Raw genomic sequence first — 19,780 nt, forward strand, 5'->3', positions numbered from 1 at the left:
CTAAAACTCTCATTTATTTCAGTGTGCAGACCTTGGTAACGCACAACCTGATCCCCCTCACAAAGCAGGACTAAAGATGGCCACACATTACTAAACACTGTAGATTATCTAAGGCTACTTTCACACTAGCGCTTGATCGGATCCGTTCTGAACGGATCCGATCATATTAATGCAGACGGAGGCTCCGTTCAGTACGGATCCGTCTGCATTAATAACTTAGAAAAATTTCTAAGTGCGCAAGATGCCTGAGCGGCTCCGTTCAGACTTTCAATGTAAAGTCAATGGGGGACGGATCCGCTTGAAGATTGAGCCATATTGTGTCATCTTCAAGCGGATCCGTTCCCATTGACTTACATTGTAAGTCTGAACGGATCCGCTCGCCTCCGCTCGTGCGGAGGCGAGCGGAGCGGAGGCTGAACGCCGCCAGACTGATGCAGTCTGAGCGGATCCGCTCCATTCAGACTGCATCAGGGCTGGACGGAGGCGTTCGGGTCCGCTCGTGAGCCCCTTCAAACGGAGCTCACGAGCGGACCGACGAACGCTAGTGTGAAAGGAGCCTAATGTGTATAGGGGTGTCCCCAGCAGATGTCAGAGGAGAGAAAAGTCTGGCATTTTGGACTTCAACATGTCTAATCCTTTTGTTCATACAGGAAATAGGCTGCTGCCATAGATGTCTGGCAGAGGCTTATTGCCCTCTACCTACCGAGAACACATGCATTCTTGGCTGAGCTGGAAAGATCGTAAGGAATGGGAGGGTTGGAAGGAATAGCTGTTGGTCAACAGCGATCTAAGGTGTTTGGCCACCTTTTGGCATCAGTGGTTGTTGGGATCTGTAGGAATATAAGAAGCCAACGTCTCAGTAATCAAGACATTATGCTGGGAAAATTCAAAAACGCCTTTAACAACTGCTGGGCATGGTCCACAATGTCCTTGACTACAATTCTTATGCCTTTTGCATTTTAAGGCTGTAATTGATATCATATGTGCTGGCATGCAGTAGGGCTGCAGTAAACTATTATTTTAGTAATAGAGTATTCTACCGATTATTTGTACGATTAATCAAGTTCTCTAATAAGAAAAAATGAATAGAATCTTTTCCTTTTTAAAAAAGTATCAGACCCCCTGCCATCAGTCACCAACGCCCTTCGTTCCCCCCTGTGCGATCAGCCCGAGTGCATCAATTCCCCCCAGTGCCATCAGCTCCACTATCCCCCAGTGCCATCAGCTCCGTTCCCCCAGTGCCTTCAGCTTTCCCCCAGCACCATCAGCTCTCCCCCACCCCAGTACCATCAGCTCTCCCCACCCCAGTCCTATCAGCTCCACTCTCCCAGTACCTTCAGCTCTCCCCCACCCCAGTGCCTTCAGCTTCACTCCCCCAGTGCCTTCAGCTCTCCCCCATCCAGTGCCACCAGCTCCCCCATGTCATCAGTTGCTCCCCCTCCCACTGCCATCAGCTCCTCCCCCAATGCCACCAGCTGCCCCCATTGCCATCAGTTCTCCCACTCCCCCTCCTAGCCATCAGTGCCCAGCCGCAGCACCAGTGAACTAAAATATCCTGACGATGTGTGCACGTCTGTCACGTGCCGGGGAGCCCGCGATGGACCCCCGAGACGTCAGGCAAGGCAGGATACGGGAAACAGGCTATGGACCACTGAAACTTTAATACAAAATAACAGAAGTAAAAATCAGTAACAGAAGTTCTGAAGAGTACTGTACAAACAGCTGGAGAACCTGTGCTACTTACGGTCGGTACCCTGAAGGGCCTTGACTAAGCAGCTACCTGGACTTCACTAGGCCCCCTGGTTAGTGGGGATAGAATTTGTTGTTATGGTAGCTGCCAGGTGCCACTCCAGAGCCAGACCCGTTCCGTACCAACTGGTCCGGAGGACCAGGAGATACCTACAAAAGGTACCGACAGTACATACAGTAACCAGGCATGAACGGAATCCAGGCAAGGACAGGAATAAGCAAATGACAGGCATAACGGAATACAGGAATAGACAGAACAGAGCCAGAAGCAGTTACCTGCGCCGCAAGCAATGTCAGCTAGACGGCCCCAGGCAGAGCTGCACACAGGTGGCAGTTCCCCCTCCGGGGAATAATAATAATAATCTTTATTTATATAGCGCCAACATATTCCGCAGCGCCTTACAATTCAGGGGTTCATGTACAAACAGTCATAAATAACATAGCAACAGACAATTTGATTACAACAAGAGGAATGAAGGCTCTGCTCGCAAGAGCTCACAATCTTTGAGGGGATAGGGGTGACACAAAAGGTAGAAGTGCTTGTTATGTACAATAGTCCAGCCATCTTGGGAGAATAGGGGAGCAGATACAAAGCCACATGAGCCGGTCAGCAGCCAATGTACGAAGTGCTTCTGGGTGCAGTGGAGGCTCAGCTTCAGGGACTGATAAATGGGCTATGGTGAGGTTAGATCAAGGGAGGTGATGGGCCACCCTGAAAAGATGTGTTTTAAGTGACCGCTTAAAACTGTGCATGTTGTGATTAAGCCTGATTTTTTGGGGTAGGGCATTCCAGAGAACCGGTGCAGCTCCGGAGAAATCTTGGAGCCGGGAGTGAGAGGTTCGGATTTTTGTGGAAGTCAGTCGTAAGTCACTGGCTGAATGGAGAGCACGGGTAGGGTGGTAGACCGAGATGAGGGAAGAGATGTAGGGTGGTGCAGCACTGTGGACGGCTTTGTGGGTGAGGACAAGCAGTTTGAATTGGATTCTATACTGTATGGGTAGCCAGTGCAATGACTGACACAGGGCGGAGGCATCAGAGTAGCGGTTGGACCCTGGCTGCTGAATTAGGAATAGACTGGAGAGGGGCGAGTCTGGTGAGGGGGAGGCCAATTAATAGTGAGTTGCAGTAATCAAGGCGGGAGTCGATCAGGGCAACAATGAGAGTTTTTGTTGTTTCCATAGTGAGAAAGGGGCAGATACTAGAGATGTTTTTGAGGTGCAGGCGGCATGAGCGGGAGAGAGATTAAATATAGGGGGTGAAAGAAAGATCAGTCTCAAAAGTCACCCCGAGACAGCGGACGTGCTGCCTAGGAGTGATGACGGTGTTGCACACCGAGAGGCAGATATCAGGTTTAGGTAGGTTAGTAGATGGAGAGAACACAAGTAGTTCAGTTTTTGAAAGATTAAGTTTCAGATAGAGAGAGGACATAATGTTAGAGATGGCAGAGAGACAGTCGCTGGTGTTCTGTAATACAGCAGGTGTGATGTCAGGGGAAGAGGTGTATAGTTGTGTGTCATCAGCATCGAGATGGTACTGGAAACCAAATCTGCTTATGGGCTGTCCAATTGGTGCTGTGTACAGGGAGAAGAGGAGAGGGCTTAGGACTGAACCCTGAAGAACTCCAACAGCGAGGGGGAGAGGTAAGGAAGTGGAGCCAGCGAATGATACACTGAAAGAGCAACCAGAGAAATAGGAAGAACACCAGGAGAGGGCGGTGTCCTTTAGGCTGATGGATTGGAGCATGGCGAGCAGGAGATAGTGGTCTACAGTGTCAAAAGCTGCAGAGAGGTTGAGGAGAATAAGCCAGGGACACACTTCCGCAGGCGGACAATACAGACATGAACGGAAGCAGAGTAAACTGCCACAAACAAGAACAGACGCAGTTACGCACTGCTAGGCGCTCAGATGCAGATATGCTCTGCTAGGCGATAGACAGAACATGGCATACAAACAGGACAGATAAAACACAGCAACAACAATGCAAAACAAGGCACAACCACACCAAGGTATGGAAGGCAAGGTCCCCAAGGGTCAGCAGCATGGGGCAAGGCAAAACAGACAACAGACATACAGACAGACAGAACAAAACTGAACCAAAAAAGACTGACCCAGACACTGAGGGAACACAGGAATAAATACCGGCCCCCTGAGTGCAGCTGAGAAGCCACGGCCACGGAACCAAGCAGGGAAGATTAACACCTCAGAACTACTCAGGGGAGTTAACCCTTACAGGAAAGGGAACAAACGACAGCGCGGAAAGCTGCATGGCAGCCCATGGCAACCAGACACAACAAGGTTAGGATACTGAAACAGGACTACAAATACAGATGCAGTCAAAGGGCTACACACGTACACGGGCAAGTTCACACTTGAGGCCACAGCCAGCACGCAGCCCCTAGCAACCAGCCTGCACAGAGACACCCGCAGCCAGTACGCCAGGACACATGCAGCCAGCCTACATGACAACACACGTCACTGTGAACCGCACCGTGACAGTGTCAGGATCCAAAGCAGCATTGTGCGAGCAGGCGGGTGATCACGGAGCGTGAGTAATAGCAAGCTCTTCACTCACACTCTGTGGTCACATGGCACAAACGAATCATCGATTTGAGTATTTTTTTTGTGTTGAATTAATCGATTAATTCGAGTAATCGTTTCAGCCCTAGCATGCAGATAATTGTGTTAAGAGTTATAGACACAGTACACTACATTCTGTCTTGCTGAAGGTTTCCCTTATGAAGGATGGATGTGTACACATGGTGGGTACTAGTTCGACTGGAGAGAGAGTGGGTACTAGTTCGACTCACAGCTAACTTAAAGGGGTTGTCCAGGATTCTAATATTAATGACTTATCCTTAGGATCGGCCATCAATATGCGATTGGCAAGGGTAGCAGATAAACTGCAAGGAAAAATGTCACATTAGTTTTTGTAAGCTCCATTACATGTTTAGGGAGGCAGGACTGGAGCAGGGAGGCAGAGGCTGGGACAGCGAGACCAGAAGTAGGCTGAGAAGCAGAATGGTAAAGGCAGATTCTGCTTAGCAACTCTGAGGAGGTTACAAAAGAGACTGAACTAAGGCCACACTGCCAATTAGGCAAGGTGAAGCGATCGCCTCAGGCGGGGCGGACCTGATGAAAAGTGGGGGGCGGCAGGGCAGGGAGAGATGAGCGCTTCCATATAGCGCTTCTATATTCATCTGTATCACTGTCCTCAGGACAGCGATACAGATGGATGTGCTGCGGGGCAGGGGAGAGGCGTCTCCCTTCCCCGTTCCTCTGATAGGCTGCAGGCATCAGAGGCTAGTACAGGTGGTGCGATGACGTCATCATGCTTCCTGAGCCATACAGCGCGGGACACAGGTCGGAAAGGGCCTGCATGGCATCGCTGCCAACCTCATGGAGGTAAGTATAAGTGTTTATTTTATTTATATGGCACACAATGCAGAGAGGAGCACTATGTGGGCATCTAGGGCTTTCCTTACTGCCACATTATTGGGGGGGCACTATGTGGGCACAAAAGTATTTTATAAGGGGGCACCAGTGGAGTAGCCCCTCTAAGTCCAGGAGAGACAGAGAGTCAAGCTCTATTTAACGATACCTGCACGGCTCGGGCTGCGGGCGGCGCCGGTGGCTTCACATAGGGGGGCGGAGCCTGGCAGAGCTGTGCGTGCAGGAGAGGGAGTGGTCCCACTCCCTGCAGCCGCGGCATAGTTGTACCTTTTTGGAAGCACTATGTGGGCACAAAAGTTGTATTTTATATGGGGGGGATCTAGGGGCACTACTTACTGGCACATTATTGGGGGGGGGGGCAAAAAATTGGTATTTTATATGGTGGCCACTAACATTGTGGGGCATCTCGGAGCACTTCTTATTGGAACATAATTGGGGGGCATCTACTCGGGGCAGAAAGAAGGGGTATTTTATAGTGGGTGCTCTGTATAGGGGCATTTTATACTGGGACACATTATGGGGGTATTATGGGGAAAGCGGAGCACTATGAGGACATCTACTGGGGTCACTAAGAAGGGGTATTTTATACTGGCAAATTATGGGGACACTGAGGGCATCTACTGGGGCACTATATAAGGGCATTTTATACTGGTACATTATGGGGGCACTATAGGGAAGGGGGGAGAGGATCACTATCAGGGAATTGACTTGGGGGCAATTTATAGGGGTATTTTATACTGGCACATATGGGGGCACTATGGGGACATTAGCTCAACTGGGGGCATTAAAATGGGGTATTTCTTGCACTGGCACACATTATAAGGGGGAATTTTTGTACTGGTGCTCATTTTAAGGGGGCATTTTTCTACTGTCTAAATATAAGGAGAATTATTACTACTTGGGGGGATTTTGGTGGGCTTTATTATTACGTGGGGAACATAATTACTAGTATGGGCACTATGGGAGCATTATTACTTCTGGGGTACAGTGGGGACATGTTGGGGGCACTGTAGGGGCAGTATTACTACCAAGTGTTCTCTGATAGAGAATTATTAGTTGGGACTTCTGGGAGCACTATTGCCAAGTGGGCACGTTGGGTTTATCTGTTTCTGCAGTATAGTATTGGGGAGCACATCAGCACAGTATTGGGGGTGTTAGGATGATTTGTCCGGAAGATGGGAGGATGATGGAAAAGTAGTAAACTAAGATGTTTTTTTGTCAAACTGCAGAGACGAGAGATGGCTGAAAGAAATCATCATGGCAGTCTGTACTGAATGGAGAAGATGAGGAAAGAGAACATCTACATCAGACGTCACTGGATGTAAGAGGTATGGGGGGCTGTATTACCCTGTATGTTCTGTAGTGATATATGTAATGTTAGAAGGAAAGGGGTTAGGTTGAGAATTTAGTATGAGGAAAGAGGGGGGGGGGGGGCAGCAGAAAGGCTAGGTGCACCCCTGGACTATACATATTGTTTTCAAATAAAAATTTGCATATTTCCCCGATAAGTGTATTACAAAAACACATTCACCGCCCTACACAATAAAAAAAAAAAAGAATTGACAGTGTCTATGTGTCTACTAAAACATACATCTCTGCAACCCTCTATCATGTTGCTGAACAACAGTCAGTGCACGGAGCCTGTATGCTACATTACACAGTGCTTCAAGGAAAGAATACCACTGTAACATGGTATTGACAGGAGCATGCTACAATATTCACAAAATGCATGAAAGAAACAGTACAAAATCTGAGTTACAGTATGGTCCCAAATAATTGTAGGAGCGCTGTATTACAGATTCAGACAACACATTTTGTAATACTGCTGTGTGCATGAGCATGTAACGTGATAAACTGTCTATCGTAAGGAAATGTGGATGACTAATTTGATTTAGAAAAACCTTTAAAAATGAAATCCCCATATAGAGTCTGCATAAACCAAATGATTAACATCTTCACATAATTGTCCAACATTTTTAATGCATAGCAATTCATTTCTGTAATTTCAAACCCTGTATTACTGTATGTATCAGTTATGAAACATCAGGTTTACTTTTTATTTTTCTTTCTGAGTAGGATAGCAGACTGTTTAAGTTATTAAGTTAGGGATTGCTGGGGATACAGATATTGATGACCTATCGTCAGGATAGATCATCAATATCAGATCTGTGGGGGTCCAACAACTCACATCCCCGCCGATTAGCTGTTTCAGGCAGTCACCAACACTGGACACTATACCATGAGCAGACAGCTCCGCACACTGCGCAGTGGCCATGCTGGGGTACTGCAGCTCAGCTCCTTTTCAAGTGAATTAGAGGTGAGCTGGAGCACACAGGCACCAGAAACTAAACAGTGTATGGAGTCTTTTAGAAACTGGCCTTAATATCCCATATAGCTGGCGGCCTCTACATAACTTTAGCGTATTTAGACTATTTTCTAACCCTGAACAATGCGTAGAAAACAGTAAATGAGATGGGCCTGTTGGCCCGTCCCCTTCCCCGCTTCGCCCACTTCTTTAGACTAGGTGTCAGCAGGGAAAAGTCGCAATCTGCGGCAGAAATACGCCTATGACCCCTTAAGTGTTGCCAACTGATGTTAATGATTAGGGATGAGCGAATCGACTTCGGGTGAAACACCCAAAGTCGATTTGCATAAAAGTTCTGATGCAAATAATATTTCTAATGCAAATAACATCATTAATAGGGATGAGCGAATCGACTTCGGATGAAACATCCGAAGTCTATTCGCATAAAAGTTAGTTCCAATACTGTACGGAGCAGGAGCTATATAACTTCAGTCTTATGAATTATTGCTATTGTTTTCCATCATCAGTAAGTGATGCTGCATTAGTAACAAATATATGAGGCAATCCTGAATCGGTCGTCCCCCTAGCCTGTTCTAAAGCTGGCAGCCGAATTTCCTGAACAATGTAAACTGCGAAAGTGCAGGCCGTGCAGCTGAAAAGTATATTAAAAAGCAATTCTGTAAAAATGAAAACTCCATGGAGGTGCAGTATGGTTACTCCTGGAGGCCAGGAGTGGAGTGACTGCTTAAATTATCCTTAAATTATCCATAAAAGAGTCTAAAATGACCCTCCCCGATTAATAATTAAGATTGGATACTAGTTTGAAGCAAAACTTTGCCTTAAACCAAGTTCTAGACGTAGGCTGCTTTTTAGCCACCTGTGTGTTCTTGAACATAAGAGAATCCTAGGCAAGAGCCCTACATTTGCTTGACTTTCTCCTAGGCAAGAGGTTTTCATTCTGTGGTTTGCTGAGTAGGTTTTACATTACCCATCTGCTGATGGGTGAAAAACCATCTTGGTGGTCACTGAGAAGTTAAGCACTTTTTTACATTACAAAACAGCTCATCATGTAATGTATACCATCAAGCAAAACCACATCTGACCTGCCAAAGTCTGATCTAGTCATATTCTGCATACACCTGAAGCAATATACGGTACTATAAAGTATAAAGCTCAAGGGGAACGTTTTGTATGTTGAAACCAGGTTAGGGATCAAGGACCCTTGGTTAACAGATGAGAAACTACTACTACTTCTACCTTAAACCATGACACAGTGAAAAAGGTTAGCAAATAATACAGGATGTGGACTGTAAAGACCAAAGGAAGCTTTGACAGCCAGGATACACTTTTTGAACAAACACTATTTATGGTCAAGTACCGCACAGGAAATGCTTTTCCATACCACGTCATACAGAGAAGAGACACGACTTTAGGTTTCAAACAAGATCATGCGGACTAAAAAAATAACAAAAATACATATACCATTGCCTCTGAAAACTGATTTAGAAATGTAGTGAAAATCATATACAAGCCGACAGAATGAAATATATACAGTAGAGCTTTTATAAAACCTGGAGCAAAGGATCATTAAAAAATTTATTTAAGGCTGGGTTCACACCTGAGCGTTTTACAGCGCGTTCCTACGCGCTGTAAAACGCTCAACAAGGAGAAACCAATGATTCCCTATGGGAATGGTTCACACTTGGGCGTTTTACAGCGCGTACGATCGCGCTGTAAAACGCCCGACGCTCCAAAAAGTACTTGAGCAACTTTTGGGGCGTTTGTGGCCATAGGACACTGTAGTGAATCACACAAACGCGCGTCAAACGCGCGTTTACTATTACAAAAACGCGCATAAAAATGCGCGTCAAAAACGCGCGTAAAACGCGCGTTTGCGCAACGCTCAAGTGTGAACCCAGCCTTAAACTCACAGCAGCTAAGGCTTGTCGCAGATCCGACAGGTTGTTCCAGCCAAGAGCAGCTTGCCGGATCTGTCCGGTTCCATTAACTGTAATGTGGTTCGGCAGTGATCCAGCTAATATGCTGAGAAACAGCAGCACAAATACCGCTGCACGTAGCGGTTTTTGTCCGGACGATTCCCAGCATTTCATGCCAAAATAGCCTGAAGGCAGTGTGAAACAGGCCTAATAATCAGAATTCAGCAGATTATAATTGTCTTTATGAATTTGTACATAACATTAATTGGGTATATGGTACAATCACTTATTACAGCCTACCATTTCCTATCATTATATTATTAATATAGCAAATAAAGCACATGCAGAAGCATATGGAAGATTTGCTTCAGGAATGTTTGTGAATAAAAATAATTTATATTCTTTAGAATGTGGCTGTTTTGGCAACAGGTAAATGTATTCAGATTTTACCACAGTGCCGTTTTTTACCCACACAGGATCACTGAATTTGCATCACAACTGCAATTTTGACACAACTCTCGTCTGACTTATAGTGATCCAATAATTCAATGCCCGTCCTTCAACAACATTTTTTTCAAATTTTAAATACCGTACATCAAAAATTTGCCCCGGATTACATTTTACAGCTTTAGGCCTCATGCACATGAACGTATACTCTTTCCGTGACCATTCCGTGTTTTTGCAGACCGTATGCGTAACCATTCATTTCAATGGATCTGCAAAAAAAACTAAAAAGTTACTCCGTGTGCATTCCGTTTCTGTATGTCCGTATTTCCGTTCCACAAAAAAATTGAATATGTCCTATTATTGTCCGCATTACGGACAAGGATATTACTGTTCTGTCAGGGGACAGCTGTTCCGTTCTGCAAAATACGGAATGCACGCGAACAGTCATCTATATTTTTTGCGGACTGCAAAATACATACGGTCGTGCGCATGAGGCCTTAGTGGTCGAAACCTCTTTTTTCAAACAATGAGCTCTAAATCCAATGCATAGAAACAGTTAAGACAATAAAATGCTAGATACATGGATCCACCACTAGGAGGAGCATAAAAGCTGACTGCATACGATCAATACATTAAACTTGATATTGAAGGCTATTTTTATGATAGAAAAACGTTTCTGTTTTCAAAAAATAAAATAAAAAAAGCACTGCCTTGTACTGAAGTTCAACTGTATTCATTTCAATAGGGAAGAGCTATAGTCTATTAAAAAAGCGGATCCTTTTTTTTGTAATTTTAGACAACCCCTTTAAACAAAAAACAAAAAAAGAAAGCTGCATGCTTCAATCTGACTAGCTAGGATCGGGTCCCAATTAGTTTATATTTTGAGTTCAGCATATGTGCTCTAACTCAACAAACCTGTCCATAGGCCACATGTACCCATCGTATGCCATAAGTGACCTGTCCCCTAATGAAAGGGTCAAAGGGTACGGATACAACTAAGTTGGGATGACAAATCACACCGCTAGAACATTGCTAGTATTATATGTCTACATTTTTTTTGTTTTATCTAATGAAAGGAAAATAAGACAGATTTTTCTCGATGACAGCAGTGCATCCGACCAACATATCAATATTATCTGCAAAGCCTACAGGTCAAAGCATATGACCGTACTTTATCACGTAAAGTCACCTCTATTGATTTACTACATTCTCCCCCAAGTCCTATATATTACACACTGATGTCTCCTTTGATTCATTCACTTGCAAACTGCCATAGGAATTTAAACAACAGCTCATTTTATGCAGTATTTCATCTACAAGCATTGGTGGTGTGCACATAGATGTAATATTAGGCACACAAGAAAATGAATAAGGAACGCCAATGCTTTTATCAGAAGACGCGGTGAAGCCCAGCGATCGGCTGCGCACAGTGGATGATGGATTATAGAGATTGTGTTTATTATCTATAACACAACATCAAATGAGGCTTTGCTGGGAAGCGGGGAGGGCAGGCTGTACAAACCGTGCTCGGTGTAACAAGACAGATAGTTCAGAGAATTTCCCACTCCCAGGGGAGACGCCTAATGTTCCATCATGACAGTGAGGGAAATGCGAGAATTACATGGGGAATGGATGAGACTGGAAAATCCTGTGGCTGACTAGTCCACATAAATGGAACAATCATGTAATACATTATTGATCTATTTGTTGTGTGCCATAGAGAACAGGTTTTTAGCGTTACACTGTATCAAGGTCCAACAATACAGGCAGTACCTTTTTATATTATTACTTTTTACGGTATGTTCTTTTTACTTTTAAGAAATTCTGTACTTTATTTCACTTTGCATTTGTTTGTGTTTATTATTATTTTTGTATTTTTTCAGATTATTCTGCATTTATGTTCTAGTATTATAGATTTATTGTGTACAGTATATATCCACTGCAAGATGCTCTCTAGCTTTGAAGGTTTTTTTGGGCCTTCAAGCTGACCATCTCTTTAATCCGAACCTCTGCCCCTGAACATAAAAAAGGAAGACCACCTGTCTGCTGTCCCATCGATGCTCTGTTCCCAACTGCTGGACTAGGAAATAACTGTGTTCTGTAACTGCTGTGGTCAATCACGGACCTCAGCGATCCCAGTGGCTTGAATGCTATGTCACAGGCCCGATGTACCATTCAAGACTCTGACCGCTGAGGCCTGTGGCTGGCAGCAGTAGTCACAGGACCCAGTCGCTTCCTGGTCTTGCAAGGGCTGGAAGCAGGAACAGAGCAGCCGCAGTACCACAGACAGGGGAGTCTGTCTTTTTAATGATCTTAGGCTTCACGGGCAGAGGTCCACATCCACATATTGGCTACATGGCTGAATAACCCCTTTAATTCTAGAGAGCATCTCGCAGTTTTATTAACTGTTTATACAGGATGGTCCACGAAAATGTAGCCCGCCTCCAATATCTACAAATCAAAATGCCTAACAGTAAATCTGTCTGAGTTGTCTATAGCAACCAATCATAGCTCAGCTTAAATTTTTTCAGAGCCCTGCAGGAACTGAAAGCTGAGCTCTGATTGGTTGCGATGGACAACTAAGGCCTCATTCACATTTCCGTGTCAGTGTCACGTCCATTAAAAAAGCGTACATGTTTCATCCGTGAAGATGTCCATGAAGGATCCGTGGTTGGTCCGTGTGTCTGTTTTTACCATCCGTGTGTCATCAGTAATTTAAGGAAGTTGCTCAGCTAAAAATTAATTTCCAAAGAATCTCCTATTAGTCTTCAGTGAAAAACGGACACAACACTGATGCCATCCGTTTTGTGTCAGTGATTTTCATGGACCCATAGACTTTAATGGGCGTGCTTGGTCCACATCACGGATCAAAAGTAGTGCATGTCCCCGTCTTTTTTTTTTTTTACTGACCCATGGTCAGTAAAGAAATACTAAAATGTGAACAGACATTTAAATCAATGGGTACGTGTGCTGTCTGCAGAAAATGCGGACAGCACACATCAGTAAAAAACTGAAATTTGAACAAGGCCTAAGCTACTTTCACACTTGCGTTCGGTGCGGATCCGTCTGGTATCTGCACAGACGGATCCGTACATATAATGCAAACGCTTAGATCCGTTCAGAACGGAACCGTTTGCATTACCATGAACAAAACAAAAAAAATTGATTTTTTGGCTGTGCGGGCATGCTGGGAGTTGTAGTTTTGCAACAGCTGGAGGCAAACTGGTTGGGAAACACTGGCATAAAAGGAGGGGAATGGGCATATGAAGGGAAAGAATAGGCATATAAGTGTTTCCCAACCAGCGTGCCTCCAGCTGTTGCAAAACTACAACTCCCAGCATTCCCGGACAGCTTTTGGCTGTGCGGGCATGCTGGGAGGTGTAGTTTTGCAACAGCTGGAGGCACACTGGTTGGGGATCACTATTATATGCCCATTCTCCCCCCCCCCCCCCTTCCCCCATTTGTCTGTTTTAACATGAAATGGAGAGAGAATAACTGAATTTCTCCTCCACTTCATGCACCATACCCTCCTGGCCTGCTGCAATCCTTCCCATGCAGATGCACCAGAGTACTGGGAGGAAGTGGCTTTAACTTCCTCCCAGTGCTAGGCAACACGCTGATCGGCTGGGAGCAGTGCCGCCGCCCGGAAGTGAAGATTTGACATGCTGCCGCAGCCTCTGCCGGAAAGAGAAGATGGGACATGCCACCGCTGATCTGGGACACGGGAACCGATGCACGGCCATGAGGTATCAGCGACATTTGCATGAGTACAAGTACTCGTGCAAATGTCCGGTATCGGCCCTGATACTGGTATCGGTATCGGGAAATCACTAGTTTATAGTCCCGATAAATGGCCTGTGTAAAAGATGGCAGCGATCAGCCGAGGAATGAGCAAACACTCTTTCATCAGATGATCGTGTATGTCAGCCGGCACCAAAAATCATCGTTCTTGTGCAGCATGATCACAAGAAGAAGGATTTTTATGGAGACAAGCAATTGGTCGCTCATCCAGCAGAGGTGCATGTAAAATCAGTGCTTATCTCCATTGATGATCAGGTAATAATCGGAAATGTTTGGTCCATTCCCAATGATTGATATATAGGTCTGTGTAAAAGGACCTTCAGTCCTAAATATACTCATATGTGTGAGCCTCAAAGGGCTTATGTGTATTTTTTGTCATTTACATACATGAAGAACAGAAACGTCAGATATGTGAGGTGTTAGATTACCTCTGTGTCTGATGTATGTTCAGAAATTGTTGGACTGGATTCTTCCGGGCAGGTAAACTCCTCTTCATCACCGACTGCAAAAGAAAAGGAAGGAGTTGTGATCACAGTTAGTAAAGGATTACTATCTAAGAAAAGATGAATATCTTCACCCCCTTCATAGATGGGAGGTGTGTGTGCGTGGATGTTAATCAGTAATTTATGACTGTCTCCATCAAAGACCATTGGGTATGAGTTATGCCTTGCCTTAAACTGGTGTTTGAACCGTGTATCAGTGATACATGGATATGTCCTTTCCAGCCAGTGCCCTAGTGTGAACAGTGGAAAACAGTACTAAGAAAACAGTAAAAAACAAAAACAAAAACTAATACATTGTTACTATTCTATACCTATGACTAACAGCTACACACATATTTCTCTATTCCAAAGATCATCAAACAAATTAGTCAATGTACTCGGGGATTACTGATGGGGCAAGTCAGATAAAGAGAAGTTACAATTACAGGTCCTTGCTATGAGGGTGGTATAATTAACACCTTTCTTATTACTTAAACTCCACCTAGTGACATTATCCTTTACTTTTAGTTCCACTCACTCAACACTCTCCACCCAATTTTGTTGTCAGCACACAAGGTTTTCATTCACATGACTCTATTGAAATCTTGAAGGGGTTCTCTGGGAATTAAGAAAATGAAAATACCTAAATATTACTTTATTATAAATGTATTCCCAAATACCTTGCATTAGTTATAATTGCTCATTTTGTCTAGGGAGCAATCATTAGGAGAAATAAAATGGCTGCTGTCCTATTACACACAAAAGCTGTAATAGCACGGAATTCTTCAGAGACCCAGGCTATTAACACAAATGACTTCCCTGACCCCAGCATGTTGAAGCCATTTAGGCCCCTGGGAAAACCACCTCAGATGCTGTGGTCACAACTGATAGTGTGAATAAATATCCTAATTATGTACAAATGAGGTGTTTAGATGAGCAATCTTCTTACTACTTTTCTAGGGAAAAAAAAGACCCTCCATATGCAACAATCAAGGAGCAAGTATGCACTCTGAATTATATCGGGGAACGGTGATAACATATACAGACGTCCATGTTACTCCACCCTTTGGGGTTGGGGTTATGTACAGTTGCACAGGGACAGGGAGATCTATACCTCTCCTTTCCCCTGCAGCCTGTCAGCATGCCCCTCACTGGTCCTCCTCATCTCCACAATGACCAACTTTAGAACAAGATTTGCATCTTTAGTTGACATATCAGCAGCAAGGACGTATTAGATCAAGGATCAGCAAGCTCCAGCACTCCAGCTGTTCTAAAAATTGCGAAAGCTATTGAAAAACACTGAAAATGTCAGTTAACATTTTCTTGCTATTGTTTACTTAACACGTTAGCCATTTCTTTTAGCTCTGCTACATCTGCAGATACATCCTTGGCTTTGGCAGTCCCACCCTGGAGGATGTATGAGATATGTCCTTGGTTTGGTAGAAAGTTAGGGTAGATTCACACAACAGTGAAAAAAAATGATGTTGAAAACTGACACACTGTTTCAACCATTAGTGCATCCATTTTCTGGTCCTTTTAAATGGATGAATTCATTTGGATTGGATTTTTTTTTAAATCCCAACCCCTGCAGTGCCCTCGGTATACATAATACCCCCCCCCCCCACCTGCCCATAGTGCCCCCTGGACATCAAATGCCCCCATATAGTGCACCCAGTATTAATAATGGCCCCTTAGTGACCCCCAGTATTTTTAATGCTCCTATTAGTCACCCCCAGTATTTTAAATGCCCCCATTAGTCACCCCAGCATTATCAATGCCCCCATTAGTCGCCCCCAGTATTCTCAATGCCCCTATTAGTCACCCCCAGTCTTATCACTACCCCATTAGTACCCCCAGTATAAAGGTATAAAGAATGCCCAATTAGTGGATCCCAGCATAAGGAAAGCATACCTTTTGGCCCCCATTCTGCCTGTGTAAAAAAAAAATAAAAAAAATAAGACACCTCAACCACTTGCACGCGCAGGGACTCTCACTCTTCATTGGAGGCAGCAGGACCTCACACTGGGAGCGCTGGTCCTGCTGGATCCAGTGAGGAGTGAGTGTCCCTATGCGTACAAGTGGTTGAGGTGAGTTTTTTTCACTGGCTGTTAAGATATGTGAATACCCACATTGGCTTCAATTAGTTCTAAAAATGGCTGTGTGATGGCCGTTACAAAAACCACTGTCACATGGCCATTTTTCACTTTGTTGTGAATATAGTATTACAGCGTAACTGTCATTTCGGATAGCTTTTCAAAATAAGCTGCCATATATGTATAAATGAGTGATAGCACACACTCTAATCATTTTATGACTTATTTCAGGCATTTTATTAGCAGCGCCTACTGGCTACCACTTGTATTTTAAGTTGTCTCTGAGCTGGTGAGTGGAGACTAATTGTAATTATGTCTGCCCAGAGAATATACACACAGACAGCAGATTTTTTTCTCCTAACTCACTAAGAACCACTCAGAAGCACCATAAAGGACATTACAGAGACATAATTAACAGTACATATGTGAATAAAGTACTTGGGGCGAGATATAACACTTACTATTAGCTACTGAGTCATGCCTCTCTCTATCCCACTCTCCCCTCTCCACAGACTTCTATGGGAGAATGTAAGCGGATCTTTCAGTGAGCAGGCAGCCAGTCCTGGTCTCTCAAGGCAGATTTATCACAGAATTTAGAGAGAATGCTAGTTTAGGAAAGGGGAAAGTTATGTTATCTGGACTACAAGGCAGTTTTCTTTCCTAAGATATGGGGGGGGAGTCAGTTTTGCTCGAGTCTGCGTTGGAGTACTTCATGCCACATTTATCAAATGTCTCATGTTACTTGATAAATTTGGCTTATCCTTAGACCTAAGACTTTTGTCTAGAGAAGGTACTCCAGTTTTTCTACTCCACCGTCTTCCTGGAGTGAGAGTGCAAAAAATATAATAATTCTCAATGATAAATCTGGAGTGAAACTCATTACTATAACTATGAGTTAACCACACCCACTTTTCTACCCACATTACAATACAAAACTGGAGCGGGTGATGTAAAAAAGCAAAAAGTCGCATAAGTGTCCATTAACACATGCGCAAAATTGGTCCGCAATTTTGCGGAACGAGTGCGGACCCATTTATTTTCAATGGGGCCGCAAAAGATGAAGACAGCACACAGTATGCTGTCCGCATCCACACTTCCGTTCGGCGGTCCCGCAAAAAAATAGAACATGCCCTATTCTTGTCAGCAGACACGGAGAAGAAAAGGCATTTCTATTATAGTGCCGGCCATGTGTGGTCCGCAAAATGCGGAACGCACATGGCCGGTGTCAGTGTTTTGCTGATATGCAATTTGTGGACCGCAAAACAGTTGCGGACGTGTGAATGGACCCTAATTTTGTGCAAACGAGTACAAAAATGTCCCAAAATTTTACGCAGTGCAAAAAGTCGCAAAAGCCATATTTTTGCTAATTTTGGACGCAAGAATTCTGGAGTAAAGGTATGATAAATCAGAGAGGTAGAGTTTATAATATTTGCTTACACTACTGATTTATGCAAAGTTGCGTGCAACAAAAGTGATCATTTAAAACTGTTCTTCCTGTTACCCATCTAGTGACAGAGGACTGAGACTTACACAACGTGCATGAGAATGGCTTGAGACAACAGGCAGCACAAAGCCGAGAAGCATCCCTGTGTATATACAGTATATCCAGTTTGCATAATAGGGGTTTTCTGGTTACACTAATAAGAACACTAGCATTCTACCTTAATGCATTACATAATTCAGATGATGAAGTTCTAAGTGCATTTTGACTCCTCCAGCGTAACTGTAATCAGTGACCCGCACCCTGTGTTTACATCCCGGCGCAAGACTCACTGGGATTGTCTGTAGCAGCAGGTCTCTACCTCTCTGTCCCCTCCCAGCTTGAATGTCACAGATCCAAGCCTGCTTGAAGCCCTGCTGGAAAAACCCTCCCTAAGACAAGACATCAGTGCTGACATAACATCTACAGGGCAGGGTCCAGATGCATAAGCAGAACCCTGCATTGTCATTGGGCTATGGAACCAAAACAGTGGAAAATATCACATAATCTTGATAGAGTGAAGGAAAATGGGGCATTACAGATCAGTCACTATTAGTAAGTGATAACGTGATGTTTCCGGAAATTAGCTAAACTGTAATTAATAAACATGATAAGGGAAGCCTGTGCTACCAAAAGGGAAGATCATTACACTTTGTCTTCTACAGTATTTTCATATTTACTGGAACCGTTCATTATAAAGCCTAATTTAATGTACTGTTACTACTGCCAATCGTATATGACATCACTCAGCACATAAACACTGCTAAAAGAATAGACTTGTGAGATGTACCTTTCCAGAGCATGTATCCTACACATATCTCTTTTCAATGCTGGTTCACTTCTAACCAATGTGTTGATCGGTTGTGTCTTTTGTTCTTTTGGAGGGGTTTGGACACAACTAATGACAAAGATTCATATCTATAGCTGGGCAGAGATATACCGCATGAGACATCTAGCAGTAAATCCTGTGCCACTAGTCACAAACGTGACCTCATGTGAAATTATGGAATCAGTTTCGTCAACAGTTTCCCTCTGACCCTTTTTTTAACTACGTCAAAGGGGAATAAAGATTGAAGGGCCAGACATATATGAATAAGCCCTCATGGCTATATTTTATGTATCTGGCAAATGGTATTAGTAAATGACATGGCTTGAGATAGAAAAAATTATATATTTATTAGTTGCTGCATAGGCTTACAAGATCACACAAAATACAAAAGCATCAGTTTTCCTAACCCCATGTTTTCTTGGGAAAATTTCCGTGTAATGAAAAAGACATAAAACATGTGGTCTTTGGAGAACAGCCAAATTCAGGGTGCTTAAGTTTATGCTAACACAAACTGTATACTGGTTTTATGCCTCTAGCCTGGGAGAAAACTAGTATCTCCATATATTTTACGTCAGTTGGAGACAGCTCTTCTTGATGTATCGCTACTGTGTAAATGTAGACCCAGATGGACGTAAATTACACCCAGTATTTACATTTCATATATTTTTTTTCCCTGTTAACAAGCAGCATTAAACAATGGAAGTTCATTTCAACAGTTTTTTTTAAAAAAGTCACCAACCAATGGGTGTGTTCATTATACCGTCCTAGAGCATTTAAGTACCGGTATATTGCTTCTGTTATTCAATCTGCATCAAAGGTCTGTAAATTATTGGCATTACTTTGTGCTTTGATATAGCAGCATAAAAATTAAAGGAGTTCTCCAGGATCTCCCCCAGGATAGGTAATTAATATAAGAATGGCGGGGCTCTGACATCTGGCTCCCTGTCCAATCAACTGTTCGAGGAAGTCGAGCTGCTCATCGAAGCTCCAGTAAGCGCCGCAGCCTCCTGACTGCTTATCAGGCACAGCAGTATACTTTGTATAGTGGCTGTGCTTGGTATTGTAACTCAGCCCCATTCACTTTAATGGGATTGAGTGTAGACCATGTACTGATGAATATGATGTCATCTGGTCTAGAAAGAGGCCTAAGAGCTCACAGAGAACCACAGCCTCTTCATACAGCTGATTGGAGGGGGTGCCAGTAGC

The 19,780-nt window shown here is 43.9% G+C and overlaps 1 protein-coding gene across 1 annotated transcript in view; it reads right to left on the bottom strand.

Moving 5' to 3' along the window:
* The window catches only part of RAPGEF5 (Rap guanine nucleotide exchange factor 5), a 344,961-nt gene that overhangs the window by 143,692 nt on the left and 181,489 nt on the right, over positions 1–19,780 (bottom strand). Inside the window, exon 8 of the mRNA XM_044292732.1 lies at positions 14,119–14,192. Within this exon, the coding sequence (XP_044148667.1) occupies positions 14,119–14,192 (74 nt within the window). The remainder of the gene's footprint in view (positions 1–14,118; positions 14,193–19,780) is intronic.

The sequence above is a fragment of the Bufo gargarizans genome, chromosome 5, assembly GCF_014858855.1.
Source record: "Bufo gargarizans isolate SCDJY-AF-19 chromosome 5, ASM1485885v1, whole genome shotgun sequence".
NCBI lineage: Eukaryota > Metazoa > Chordata > Amphibia > Anura > Bufonidae > Bufo > Bufo gargarizans.